This window comes from Sardina pilchardus, chromosome 17, assembly GCF_963854185.1.
Source record: "Sardina pilchardus chromosome 17, fSarPil1.1, whole genome shotgun sequence".
Classification (NCBI taxonomy): Eukaryota; Metazoa; Chordata; class Actinopteri; order Clupeiformes; family Clupeidae; genus Sardina; species Sardina pilchardus.
In genome coordinates, this window is record NC_085010.1 from 23,179,078 (window position 1) to 23,194,077 (window position 15,000).

General features: G+C 42.1%; 1 protein-coding gene across 1 annotated transcript in view; it reads left to right on the plus strand.

The window, feature by feature from the left end:
- Positions 1–1,266: 1,266 nt before the first annotated feature.
- The window catches only part of LOC134062023 (chloride anion exchanger-like), a 36,405-nt gene continuing 22,671 nt past the window's right edge, over positions 1,267–15,000 (plus strand). The window contains exons 1-18 of the mRNA XM_062517895.1: positions 1,267–1,394; positions 2,278–2,417; positions 3,523–3,633; positions 3,971–4,131; positions 4,375–4,539; positions 5,390–5,542; positions 5,642–5,724; positions 5,921–6,068; positions 6,411–6,524; positions 7,457–7,534; positions 7,772–7,867; positions 8,217–8,323; positions 8,619–8,688; positions 8,764–8,856; positions 8,957–9,052; positions 9,319–9,546; positions 10,724–10,778; positions 11,272–11,435. Coding sequence (XP_062373879.1) covers positions 1,267–1,394; positions 2,278–2,417; positions 3,523–3,633; positions 3,971–4,131; positions 4,375–4,539; positions 5,390–5,542; positions 5,642–5,724; positions 5,921–6,068; positions 6,411–6,524; positions 7,457–7,534; positions 7,772–7,867; positions 8,217–8,323; positions 8,619–8,688; positions 8,764–8,856; positions 8,957–9,052; positions 9,319–9,546; positions 10,724–10,778; positions 11,272–11,435 — 2,190 coding nt within the window. The remainder of the gene's footprint in view (positions 1,395–2,277; positions 2,418–3,522; positions 3,634–3,970; positions 4,132–4,374; positions 4,540–5,389; positions 5,543–5,641; positions 5,725–5,920; positions 6,069–6,410; positions 6,525–7,456; positions 7,535–7,771; positions 7,868–8,216; positions 8,324–8,618; positions 8,689–8,763; positions 8,857–8,956; positions 9,053–9,318; positions 9,547–10,723; positions 10,779–11,271; positions 11,436–15,000) is intronic.

Genomic DNA, 15,000 nt, shown 5'->3' on the forward strand with positions numbered 1-15,000 from the left:
ATTACAGTGAACTGAACCTACATATTAATGAGTTAAGTTAATTAAATGAATGTTAAACGAAAATATTGTTTCCGTTAAGTACCTGGATATGGCTGCATCAAGTTCACATTTAAAGGGAAAGGATCTCCCAGGATGGGGCAGGTTGGTGTTGGTCGCTGGCAAGTATGCAGGGCAGGCTGTGGCAGTTGAAGGGTGTTCTGAAAATGACCAACTCCAAACTCACTGCTTTGGAAAATCCCTCCATCACTCTCGCGGCCGAAAGCATATCCATTATGGTGAAACGATTTCTCGCGTCACACACGGCCATAATACAAGCACGATGGAATTCAAAGCTTTAACGTACTGTAGCACGACACGGTGCGAACCTTTGTGCGTTGTTGCAGTGTAGAGAGTGAGTTCATAAAGAGATGATTATATAGCGAGTAGGCCCATCATAGAGAGTTCATAGCGAGTAGGCCCATCATCACTGTTGTCGCTAGCACTTTCACGGTCCAAAGTATTGCCACTGTCAAAACGCTTCCCCGATCAACTGACTCAAACCTCACTCCCCGGCGGACGAAGACTTGTGCTGGCGAGAGTGCCATTAACCAGGTATTGAGCAATTAACTTTGTTGTCAACACGCTTGACCCTCAATCCAAGGCAGACCGTTTTGCGAGTTCGAGTTCGGGCGTGTCGCGTGTGCATGGCGCCAAAGTTCAACACAACACAGGTTACATAATGTCCCAAATAAGCTTATTTATGCCTTTGTTTATTTATCCATTAATTAGTTCATACTCGACGTATTCATCTTCGACTCAGACATTCACATGAATGAAACATTCGCAGCACAATGCTATCCTAAACTTTCACCACCAGATGTCCTCAGAGTTCTGAAGCTTCGAGGACTGAAAGCTTCACTGGTTCAGAAAGCCTCCGTTCGCTATCACTACAGGACACCATAAGTAGCCTACTAGAGTGAATGTATGATTGTTCTATCGAATATAATAAGTAACACATACCAATGTCTCGTTCACTGACACCAAACGAACGGCACAGCGGAAGATTTCGGAGAAAAAGCCACGAGAAAACCGACACCAAACAATTATCCTCAGCCCAGGCGCGACCTTCGCGGGTTCATTAATTTAAAAAGACAAACGCATGCGTCAGGTAAGCCTCGCAGCCAGGTGAAGGCGGGGCATAGGCAGGGATTTTGGGACATGTAGTTCATTTCATCTACCCATTACACTTAGGTCAGTACATGTTGGACTGGTCCTCATCATTCGAGAATGGATACACAGGATCAGTACTATACGGTGGCCAGACCACTATACTCTGAAGACACTTTCCAGGAAACACATGAAAAGATCTTCAGACGGCGAAAGACCCCACGGGACCATGTGACTGACTATTTAACGTAAGATTGCCAATATAGCCAATGTGGGTCAATGGCATGGGTTTAGGCTATAACGTTTGGGAGATGAGTTTGATGTTCAAAGATAGGCTATTAAAGGTCTTACTATTGGCTATGCAACTGCATCATAAGTGTCTCTGACTGACTGCATAGGGACCTATCTCATTTAGGCCTATATTTATTTATTTTGCAGACATGTTTATCCAAAGCGACTCACAACAATAGAATAACATTTAATCTTTTAACATTTAAGATACAGTGCAGAGGAGACCACTAGGAATTACCACTGTATTATGAGTAGGCTAACTAGAGGATAGTAATATTTAAATGAAAGCTTTCATCAGAGAGATGCTTTGCAAATGCAATCTGTCTGAATCTGATCTCCAATCTCCAAAGTCTCATAGAAAGAGACAAAATGTAGAAGCCTGATTCGGATACCTTTTGTTTAGGCCATGTTTGTACAGGTTCAAAGAAGACATACCAGTTTATGATAATACAGTAGCCTACACAGTACACACTGTACAGCACAACAACAGTATGTCCTAGCTTACGTTATTGGGTATTGCCTTCATTGGAATTGTACGAAATTATAGAAACTGGCCTACCATAGTATACAAAGGTATACATTTGATCAAACGTGCTGTTTACCAGAATGTTTTGGGTAATGTCAATGTGACAAATACACCATTTTCAAAGTGGATATTCCAGAGCTGTGTTTCTGCAGGGGTGGTTATTTGTCATATAGTAGCATGGAAAACAAAATATTGCAGTTTGATATTTGTTATTGGGAGATAGAAGAGAGATAATGTACTCTCCACTGAAGATGTACTTAAGAGGCTAGCATATGGCATTTACATTGATATCTGGGCCATTTTTCTAAATCCAGTTGTGACTCCAAACGTGCTAAGAATGCAGCCCTGTCTCTGCTGCCCATCATTGGCTGGCTGAGAATCTACCGGGTGAAGGAATGGCTGCTGAATGACATCGTATCCGGGGTCAGCACTGGACTAGTGGCGGTGCTCCAAGGTAATTAATTAACAAACCCATGATTAATCATCATCACACTTCTTAGAAGACACACAGTCATTGCACTGTTTCTGGGACCATTCAGCACTGGACTAAAGGCTGCGCTCCAAAGTCATGGAACACTTCTAACACGCTTTCACTTTGGAGAAGGCATTGGTTCTCAGAAGTTCTTTCTGCTCGGGTGGTGTTTCTTATCAGAAGTTTATTGGTCATTGCATTTCTTTGAAAATATAATTTATGTTGCCAAAACCTTTCACAATGTTTAATCATCACACTTCATAGAGGTCACACGTGTTCTACTGTTTCCTTTTGAAATCCAGCCAAAAACCTGATGACCCTTACTCAAACATAACATAGATACAGACGGTTAGAAGGTTGCCGCCCACTCTGTGGGGGAAAACATGCTAACATCACACATGAAAGTCAATGGGCTAACTTGCTAGCAGAACACAAATGTTTTCCCCCACGGGGGGTGTTTCAGCCATGTTAACCCCGGTAACTGGGGGCGGTAACCACGATTATGACGAGATGCCGTCTGTATGTATAAAGGGCACTGAGATACATTTGGATTAGATTAGCCTATGACATAAGCCTATGACAGTCAGAAGTAGGCTGATTATTTGATTGGTTAAACAGTTTTTGTATGCTTGCTTTACTAAATGTTTAGACAAATAGTCAAGAGTAGGTGTTCTGGATGCAAGTGAGAGCAATCCAAATGAAAGTGAGGGATTGCATGATATAAGGCCCATTTTATTGCACAAACCTAAAGAATTAGAGTACACACAAACACACACACACACACACACACACACACACACTGAGCACCAAACAAGAACAAAAAATGCAGTTTATAGTAATTTTCATTGAGTATTTACCATAAATATTAATGCGATCGCTGCTGTCAATCCCGTAGTAAACCAGGGACCAAGGGAACCACTGAGGCTACCCACTAACCACGTGACCGCTCTAATCTGGCTTTAACATGGAAGTCAACGGCTTTCGCAACTTTGAGATATCGATGGCTTTGGGTTATACATAAAACATCTAAGTCCTGTTTACCTAAAATATCGCTCTCCTTTGCTGATGTTGATGTGATGTCCTGTAGGCTTGGCCTTTTCCCTGCTGGCCTCGTTGCCTGCGAGCTATGGGCTCTACACAGCCTTCTTCCCCGTTATAGTCTGCTTCTTCCTGGGCACCTCCCGGCACATCTCTGTGGGTGAGGACACAATAGTCACAGTCATTGTTATAATATGCAGCAATATCACATGGGAGAAACAATTGCTATTACAACAAGTTTTAGAACAGCAGACTATGCAGAATAGAGATAGTGCTTACACGATTCTAATTTGCTTGTTAAAATTGATTTAAAACAAATCATGCTAACATGCTATAAGCAAGTGCTGTTACTTCACTTAGTATTGTTATACTATATATTACTATACTACTATACTATTACTATACTATATTCACTTTATTAATGTTTATTGACATTTTGGTACAATATAAACAATGTAAACATCTACATGTATCCCCCACATGTCCATGGTTTCCAGGCTCCTTCCCAGTACTGAGTCTCATGGTGGGGCAGGTGGTGACCCGTCTGGTGCCGGACACGGGGTCTCCGGCCAACATCACCGGCTTTGAGGGGCTCACTCAAAACGAGCAGAGGGTTCTCGTCGCCTCCTCGGTCACCTTTCTCACCGGACTGATCCAGGTGTGTGTTAGAGTCTCAGTACACACCTCACCTGAGATTACACTATTTTATAGTAATGTTGGAGACTGAGGTAACCGAATGTGAGTAATGTGAAATGAAACAAACTCTGTTTAAGCAATCTTTGTTTTGCAGAAGATGGCATTTTTCCCTTGGTGTTCACGAGATGTGTCCAACCATGACATTTTGTTAAAATGTCATACTGTAACTTTGCCTTCCATTCTCATCCTTTTCCTTTTCATTCAGTTGGGGATGGGACTGCTGCAAGCAGGCTTCATCGTCATCTACCTGTCGGACACTCTGGTGTCCGGCTTCACCACAGCCGCAGGCATCCACATCCTGGTGTCGCAGCTGAAGTTCATCTTGGGTCTCGTTGTACCTGCAATAAGTGGACCGCTGTCCCTCATATATGTGAGTTGTAACATACAGTCATGGATACCAATGATATTGTCAAGTTATGGATGGTTGTCTGTCGTTCACATGCAAGGGAAGTTGGTGGGGTTATCTCCCTCATTAAAATAAAACATCTTAACCATGCTGGTCCAGTGGTACAATGTTGTTTAGCTGACTGTTATAGGCAGGCATACTGTACCTTGAAAAGCAAAGTTTGTAGCGAAATGGCTAATATGTAGTAAATGTCATGGATTCATAAAACATAACATCTTCGGTACGTTTAATAGCTGTGATTATAGGCCCGGCCGTCTTGACATCTCCTTGGCTCGTCAGGTATTGTGGCCACTACTCAGACCAGATTCATAAACGAGTGACTGTATACTTCAGAGAAGAGCATTGGTACCCATGATAAAGTTGACTAAAAAGAGGAATATAACATTGTCTTTTAAAAATTTATCTTAATGCCTCAAGTAATAAAATGAGAAAAAAGGACACCAATTCTCCAATTCTCTCTGTGAGTGAACAGCCTACAGTATTAGCCTGTTTGATTGGCATTGAGCTCAATGAGCATCAAACAGGCTAATAGGCTAACTGAAAAAAACACCATGCCAATCTCTTGATATGGCGAAGGGTGTGTGATGATGAAGGCCAAGGGATTTTTATCAGGATGCATAGTATCCTGGATCCATGAAATAAGTGGCCTTTAAAAATAAAATTCTGCCTGCCTCTATGGGAATTTCGCACTGTAGGTTAACATAGGTGTGCCAATACTTATGACTCCAGTATTTTAAGGAAAAACATTTTCTTTATTTATGATACGTTATTCATTCACAAAGTGTGCTGTCACTTTTGATGTCTCCTATCACAGACACTGGAGACAATCGTCTCCCAAATCACCTCCACCAATATCTGTGACCTGGTGATGTCCATCGTGATCATGCTTGCTTTGTTTGTAGTGAAAGAGATCAACGATAAGTACAAATCAAAGCTTCCGGTGCCAATACCTATAGAAGTCATTATGGTGAGGGTACTGTTTCTGCATTGGATATCCAGTCCTATTTTACATAAGAAAAACCTTGATTATTGTGCTTTATCAAGTTGTTTATTTGTTTTGTACAAGACCATAATTGCATGCGGCATATCGTATGGCTTCAACTTCAAGGAGAGGTTCAGGGTAGACGTGGTGGGCCAGATGTTGATGGGGTCAGTGAGAACAGTATAAACTAGGCTATATAATCTAAGTAAATGTTTTGTGCATTTTGTATCTTATTGAATAAATACCTTCAGTTATTAAAAACCTTTCAGTTATTACAATTCTCCAGTATGTCCATTCCATCCAATTATCCAGTATTCAGATTGTCCATGTTTACCCTTTTACAATGTACTTCTCTTTTCTCAGATATGAGCCCCCAATTCCTCCCAATGTGGAGGTCATGGAAGACACCATAGCAGAGGCAATCCCCATGGCTGTAGTGGGATTTGCTGTAGCCTTTTCTGTGGCCAAGGTCTATGCTGTCAAACATGACTATGTCATTGATGGAAATCAGGTCAGTGTTCAAAGTCTGATGGCATTATTTACCTATCAACATGTAGTACTTGGTGTTGTGTATACATTGGAAGCAAGCTGTAATCTAGTTATCTCTACATTCCACGCCCATAACATACTATACTGCGCCTGGACATATAGCTGAATGCGATTTTGAAACAAAGCCTGTAGTGTGCCGCAAAAATATTTTCCATCCCTGTCTCAATCAGAAGTAGTTTCACCTCCAATAATTAACTGCCACCATGAATAGATAAGTCAGTTGAGGTTATTCATTAATGATATTTGCTGCCAATCTACCAAAGGTAGGATAACTTGTGTCTGCATTTGTGTCTCTCTTTGCTAGGAGCTGGTGGCTTTTGGGGTCAGCAACATTGTTGGTGCGTCGTTCAAGTCGACTGTGGCGAGTACGGCACCCTCGAGGGCAGCAGTGCAGGAGAGCACTGGAGGAAAGACACAAGTAACCCAACACTCTAACAGAACCATGGCTGTGTCTGTACACACGCTGGGCAGTGTGCATTTTCCGGAAGTTACGTCAGAATAGACTGTCCGAAAGTCAAGCGCTCTCACTAGATGGGTACTTTGTTTGGCGTGATTTCCAAGCGTGCATCGATGCATCTTTTTTGCCCTCAGATATCCCATAATCCATTGCGCAGCGCAGGTCAAGCTCCACGCGTCATGCAAATCGTCAACACACAACACACGTAACCCTGCTGTCCAAATGTAGGTAGGGACGCATACTGAGGAGCAAGCTAACTGAGACGCTACTGGAAAGAAGGTACTATCCAGTGTGCACGCTTGACTTCTGGACACGGCCCATGACAGAACATCTATACACTACTGCTGATTATGCGCTCTGACTGCTCTACCAATGGGACGGGCTCTTTAGTGCATTGGTTAGAGTGCAGATGGAGTCCCCTGATTTACGCACACATACAGTACAGACTGTGAAACATACACAACAACACTATGACACACACACAACGTGCACTGTGAGTTGGTGCGGTTGTTCAAGGCTAAATCATTGATTTGATGATAAGGCACACACAATAAACAGTCATTTGAAAGCTATAAAAGATAGCTGTAAAAGTTGTCATGTTATTGATTAATTATCTAATATTTATAGTCCAGAAAATCCTTGTCCACCTGAATCTAGGTCATTTAAAGAAAAGAAAAGAATATATATATATATATATATATATATATATATATATATTTCCCTATTATAGCCAGGACCTTAAAGACATTACAGTCTCTGTCCAGCTTTTACAGTTTGATTTGAAGCACGCTGAAATGCATTTGATACTCTTGAAAATAACAGAGCTCTGAGATTCAACATTCTATCCGTATCTGTTAACATCTATACATACACTCCATCTGTTGTATGCTTAGATTGCAGGTCTTATTTCGGCCATGATTGCAATGATTGTCACTGTGGCAATGGGATTCCTGCTTGAGCCCTTGCCAAAGGTACCACTCACACTCTCACTCTGAACACACACACACACACACACACACACACACACACACACACACACACACACACACACACACACACACACATACAGACACAGACACGGATACACACACATTACAAAGCACTGCTCCATAAACTATAGACATGCCAAAACTCAGAAAGCTCATGCATAATACAGTACTGGTCCAAACACAAACAGTGCTTAAAACTATGTGCATTTCTTGACTCAGTCTGTCCTAGGTGCCTTGGTGATTGTTAACCTGAAGGGGATGCTGCAACAGGTGACTGAAGTGCCTTACCTGTGGAGGAAAGACCGGCTGGACTGTGTGAGTGAGTGGGCTCCATTTCCAGCTTGTCCCATCACCAACACCTCTAATGAGAATTCATTATTATTATTATTATTTTAAAGAGCACATTTGAGAAAAAAAACGCCATTCTATGAGATTTATTTTCACACCATTGTATGTGTCAAATAGACTGTGTCTTGATTTTAGCCAGATTCAGTAATGAATTCATGTGCCACACAGTGGATGCTAAATGTTATTGGGCTCCATCAACATGGAGTAAATGACCAGAATGTGCCTTATCTATTATACTGTAGCTATAAGCAAAAATGTGTGGGAGGAAAAAAAACACGTTGCTGTCTCACTTGTCCGTGCTGTCCTCCTCCTCCAGGTGGTGTGGGTGGGGACATGTGTGGCCGCCATCCTGCTGGGGCTGGACCTGGGGCTGGCGGCAGGGCTGGGCGTGGAGCTACTCACGGTCGTCTTCAGGACTCAGTTGTGAGTTGAGGCATTTAGCTTTGGTGGTGAAATGCCGTGGGCAGAAGCATTCAAGGGTTAGTTGGTTAAAAGATCGGCGATAAATGTGAAAAGTATTTGGAGATCTGTTACTGTATACCAAGGACAACCTTCATCTTCTAAGAGTTTGACATATGCTTTGTTTTCTAAACATTGGGAAAAGCACATGAGAGATTGCTCCTGAACGTCAGTTTGGCTTGTATAACATCATGGCATCTGAACATTTTCAATACTAATGAATGGTGGTTCCTGACAGCATGTTGTGCTCTTCCTCCAGTCCTCGTTGTGCAGTGCTTGCCAACATCACGGGGACCGATCTGTACAGAGACCGCAAGGATTACCCCTGTGTGAGTAGGAACATCCTCAACTCCTCCAAAGTGACAATTGCAGGTTGCTCATGAATGGTGTTTATGTGCTGCCAGATCTCAGAACCAGAAGGAGTGATGATCTTCAGAATGCCCTCACCCATATTCTTTGCCAACATTGACTTCTTCAGGAAGAAGCTGACGGAAGCTGTATGCCCCATACCATATTTCAGTACAAACATATCCATCACTGTTATTTAAATGCTGATATGCTGATAGCAGTGGGTGACTATAAATCTACTCATATCAGGTTGGGTTCAGTCCTCTAAGAGTGTTAAGGAAGCGGAACAAGGCCTTGAGGAAGATCCGGAAAATGCTGAAGAAGGGGTCACTACAGGTTACAAGGGTACTGTATGTCTCAAACATATTGATGCTACAGTATATGTGAAACATTATATACTAATACATCTATATCACTAGCAGCATGTCTAATTCATTGGCTGGTCACTGGTGAGCCACAAAACATTTCCAAGGATTTGACCACTGCTACAATATATTCCTTTCAGCCTGCATTTTTTGCAATATGCAGTATATTTTTGAGTCTTACTTTCAAATACTCTAAACAGTATTGCATACCACATACACAATGACCCTTCTCCATTCTACACTCAGCGAGGGGTTTTGCCCACTGGTTCCTCCCCCATTGATGAGTCGGATAAGGAGGGCAACATGGAGGATCTGGACCTGCTCACTGATTACGCCGACCTGCCTGTGCAGGTCAACTGGAACTCCCAGTTCCCCACCAACATCTGCGTACCCCAGGTGCCCATCCACAGCCTCGTCCTGGACTTCGCCGCTGTGTCCTTCCTCGACATGTCAGCCATGAAAGGCCTCAAAGCCGTAAGTATCTCTCTAACAGGGGAGCTACACCAGACGCGTAACTGAAGCGTTTGCGACGCGTAAAATCCACTTTAGAAGATGGGTCTATTTCTTTTCGAATGTACGCGCCACTGTTGCGTCTGGTGTAGCTACTTCCATTGACTACAGTGATAATTAACTGCTGCGACCGGCTGCAACATACGCGTCGCGAACGGAACGCTTCAGTTACGCGTCTGGTGTAGCTCCCCTGTAAGAGTGCAGAGGCTCTTCTTTCTCCATGATCACATGAAATACATGTTTGATGTTGGTATTCTTCCATTATTAAAGGAGTCCTAGAATTCAAAACCACATTCACCTTGTTCCTGTTGAATTTAGGCTGCGAGCAGTGTCCAAAGGACAACACCAAAGACTTTACCGCGTCTCCCGCCTGCTTTCGTATGCAAATTGGGAAATAGAAACAGCCGTGTTGAAATGCTCCAATCTGAACAGAGCTCAGATAACACGTAATAGGCGCCCATCCCCCTTTAGATACACCCCCTCTCATTTGCATACCTTCGATTAATAATTCTTGTTAAACTGCTCTTACGATGCTAGTATCTAGATATGTGGTCTATGGCAGAGACGTTGTAATGCTAGCGTTATTACAGCTAACTTTGGAGAGCTACTATACTAAGAAATGTACTGATAAAACTTACCAATCTAACACATTCATTCTGTTGGGGAATCTGCTGCACTTCATCTTCGTCAGAACCTTCTTCTGACTCGGTTTATACATGTACGGCTGTATTCCTTATTCAAATCCATTGTTATCAAAGACTTTGGCTTTATTTACCAGCAGTAAACGTAGTTTCACTTTGCTCTAGCTTCAGACCGGTGGATTGAGCCAATCAACTTTCAGGACATATCGGCCAATAGACCAATCAGCGCGCATCTCATTTGAATATTCATGAACTTGCTGAGTGGGCGGGAAAAACAAACTGTTTCATTGCAAGGCTTATTTATGACCTTGTATTAGGCGATCTAGCAGTGCTCCTGGGGCGTTTTCAGCCCCACAAATTTGCATATGACATTATTTAGGCTCAAAGATCAATTTGTAATGGTCAAAAAATGCGTTCTATGACTCCTTTAAGAAAAGGGAGATAAATCAAAATGTACTCCTGATGAACCACAGCAAGCTAAAGGTGTCTTGAATTTTCAGGCATTAAAAGAATTCATACGAGTGGATGTGGAGGTCTACATAGTGTCCTGTGATGGTACGTAGCACTTGGTGGTCAGTAGCCTATATGCAGACATACCATGGCAATATCATAATTTCCCCTGGCATATCTGCTAACAGTAATTTCCCATCTATTAGGCACGGCTTATCCATTGATTTTGTAAAATTTTCTCAGCTATGAGGTTAATTCTCGGGGGTTAATTCAGTAATCCTCACTGTGTCCTTGCTTGATTTTATAGATCCATGGCTGTGTAATGTAATGTTGAAGCCATTGCACATACCGGTAACTGCCCTTACCAATGTCAACACATAGATCAGTAGTCTGTACTGAGGAATCAGTGAATCTGGTAGCACTAAGATATCCTCAACCATGTGAATCACCTAAAGCATCAGGTTACCTACAGTATGTGTGTGTTATCAATTCATCCTCAATCACACTGTAGAACCGTCAGTGCTTCTGACTCATCCGTCTCGGGCATTCTGACCTGGAGTGCAGTAGATTTAACTGGAATCTGACCTTGCTGTTACAGTGGACATTTTGGACAAACTCTACAATTGCAAGTTTTTCGACGATGAGATCAGGTCATCGATGTTCTTCCCAACGCTTCACGATGCCATGATTTACGTGCAAAGGAAACATCCCCCGGACCGCGACCACAAGGGCGAGCTGAAAGATATTTACTTCCAGCCAGAGGTACACCCCTCACTCACTTGATAAGCTTATGACACTCAATATGGTTGGCCAACCTTTAGAAACTTAGCACTCAGAAGATGCTAATCTTAACTAAATGTTCAATGAATTCAAAATGAAACCCTTCAGTTCAATGTCACAAAATATCCAAATATATCCTGATGCTTTCAGTTACTTCAGGCATTTACTGAAGATATAAATGTCTCAATAATCAATATGCTATTCAACCTCAAAGTCTTAACAATTTTGTTTAACTAAATTGCTAAATAACATTTGCCATAAACAAAGACCACACCAGAGCAAGCACACTCCGCAGTTCCTACGGAAATACATTCTAGTTTTAGTTTGTTCTTGAAAGCTCCTGCTAGAACTGAAATGAAGGATTTTTGCCATTTCTTTTGCTACTTTGTTAGTGCTACAGATTGTGTCACAAAGGAGGAGTCAATCAAATTATTTTTGCTAAACCGTACTGACTGAATCACAATTCTGGTCTGGTTTGCCACAGGTTTTCTAGACCATGGCCAGAACCAAAACATGTGTCAATCCTTTCGATTTTTAAAAGCTTAGATCCTGTACAAAAAAAAAGTGTATAAATACTCTATATTATTATAATTTCCGGTTACAACATATTAACTATTTTATAATAACAACATATTAACATATTATAATTGTCCCTCGGGAGCTACCACCGGGTCTTCTGATGATAACTGCAAAGTCAGAAAGTCAACATGCCAAGTTATGTCTCATAGTCCTTTAACTTCAGTCTGCAACTCCTGAAGTTTAGGCAGTTTACTTAGGAAGGTGTTCTGTGTCTGTATTGCAGATGTTCAACTGTTTTAATGTCTTAAACTGTGTGCTATGTTTGCATAAATCAGGTAGTCGAGACTCAGGTAAATGTTTTCCTCTCTGCATACAGAGTCAGAGATCATCATCCGATGATTTGACGATAGAGACAGGCGGAGGACGTGGACGAGGAAGAGGAGAGAGAGGAAGGAGTGGAGGTAGAGGGAGAGGAAGGCGAGGACAGAGAGGTGGATTGCATGTGGTTGGAGCAGGGCAAGGAACAGAAGACGGAGGAACAGAGGAACCCCAAACCAGTCGAACTGCCACAGAGAGAACCGAAGCCATCCCACGACAAGAACGTGTAACCTCTACAAGAGGAGCTGGAACCACAAAAAGGTCCCAAAGATTGGTGTGTTCGAGAGAGGACGAGGAGAGAGTGGAGGAGCTCGGAAGGCAGAGGAGAGAAGAAGCAGAGGTTTGTATTGGCTACGGACGATCAGTAGAATAACATCAAGTTCAAGTACAAAAAAATATTTATAAGTAATGAAGTCATTGTGCTCAAGTGTCCAGAAATAAATTAAAAATAGAAATAAATGAATAGATACTATACAAAAGAGGGTTTGGGGAGCACCAAGGGACACCCAGGAGGAACAGGGGCAAGGAAAAACTCCCTTTTTCAGGAAGAAACCTTGGGCAAATCCATGGCTCAAGGGGCCAACCCTACTGCCTGGGGTCGTGCTAGTAGAGGGAGCATGTACTGTAAGTGTGTGTGTGTGTGTGTGTGAGGGCAAGGGAATCCTAAGGGCAGGCATGTGTGATGTCTTGGGTCGAGTGGTAGTGGGTAAACATGCACCATAGTAGCCTATTTTCTTCCTTCTACATCTTCGTCGTAACAAGAGGCTCCTACTCAGGGCTGTACACTGCGAGCACCTCGTTGCAAATGCGAGGAAATATATATTAGTGCTAATTGAAAATATGAAATGGGAGCACAGGTGCGAGTACTGAATTCAACCCTTTTATTCGCATTTTGCTCCTAAAAATCCACACCAAGTGGATCAAAGTATAGGCTAGTACAATTTTCGCGCATCTGTATACACATTTCATAGTTGACAACTCTAAGGCTCCTGGCTGAAAACTCACGCTTTCAGCATCAATCTCGCTGTCTCTCACACACGCAAGAAATGTCACTCCAAAACCATTCTTCTTTTTCTTCAATCTGTTCGTTATCAGTTGGTGACTTTGTAGCGATTAGCCTACCGTTGAAACGGCAAACCATGATAAGAATGTTGACTATATAGCCTACAATTACCGTGTTCATTTCAAATATTATTATTATCACGGTTGATAAACACGGTGTGGAAACCGTGTTAGCTTCACCCCAGCCTGCATTTGACATAGGCCTGGTTGACTTCTATGAGAGAAATCCGACTGATTCTGTCTAAATGATGGATTTAACCACGATTTGGTGTAGGCTACACCTGCTTTAAAAAGGCGGAACATTTTCATTGCAAATGTGCGCATCATATAGCCACTCTGCGTCTTTGTATGGAGGTTACATTCACATTAATTCCATTCCACTAACGTTATCAGGAGAATACCGTAACGTTTTATTTTGAGCTCTGGTTGTCACTCATTGGATATAACAGATATAGCCTACCAAACTCCAAGACGAGTCATGGTAGAGTAAGTTAAGCACCCAGCCAATTAAACATGACCAAGGAAAAAGTGACAACTCACGATGCCATGCCATGGTAGGCTACCTAAATCATAGAAGTTAACGTTACTGGACAGTGGACACTCATCTTTTCTATTACACCAGAAATATTTGTCTTTACCTTTGTTCGTTTTTTGAACATTTAAGTTATTTAATGAAAACATGATGTATCCTTGAACTATGCTTGACTCTTTTCCTAAAACCGAATGAAACCTAATTATGTTCACGTACATCTTAAAGTGACAGGCACTCAATTAGACCTACACACCACCCCTGTAATATCATTACAGTGTAATCAATATGAAGTATTCAGTTTACTGAATATTTTAAGCTATAAGTAATTATGCAGATCCTAAAATGCTATAAATTGATAAATGTATACAAATTCTGAATTCAAAATATGAAATAGAAACAAGACAGGCCATTTTCTGTGTGTGTAGGGTTTGAGCAGAGACTATGATTGCCACTGCTGTGAATGATCTGTATCCTGCTTAAGGCAAGAAGGTTTTCAAGGAAATTTCATAGTGCTCCTAAATTTTTTTCTGTGCTCCTAAACTTTTTCATTTAGGAGCACCTGTGCTCCTAGTGAAAAAGCTTAGCGTACAGCCCTGCTCCTACTGATCAGGTATGACTTGTTTCTAGAATGATCTAGCTATACAAGTAATCAGCTTCTCTTACCTCCATTGGTAAAACCTTGATAATGTACAGTTTTGTTTTAATCCCACCCAACATTCAACATATTTAACCTTACATCACATTTTGTTTCTTTCCAGCGCCTACTGCAAGGCATGAGCCTGGAGGACCACCGCCAGCTCACCTCTCAACTTTTGGAAAGGCAACCAGGGCTAGTTTTTGATGCCTTGTTGGACAACCAACACCGACTTGGTCACCCTGCACCTGTGGAGGTCCCAGGACTACTGTGGTGCACCTGTGGCAATTGTATAGATATGCCAACAGATGTAGAGCGCAAATGTTGTGGCCAAGACCCGCACTCTGGCACATTTTAGACAGTACTGTTTAGATAAAGGCATCCTAAGGATCCACCGGCAGTACAGAGCAGGCATCACAGTA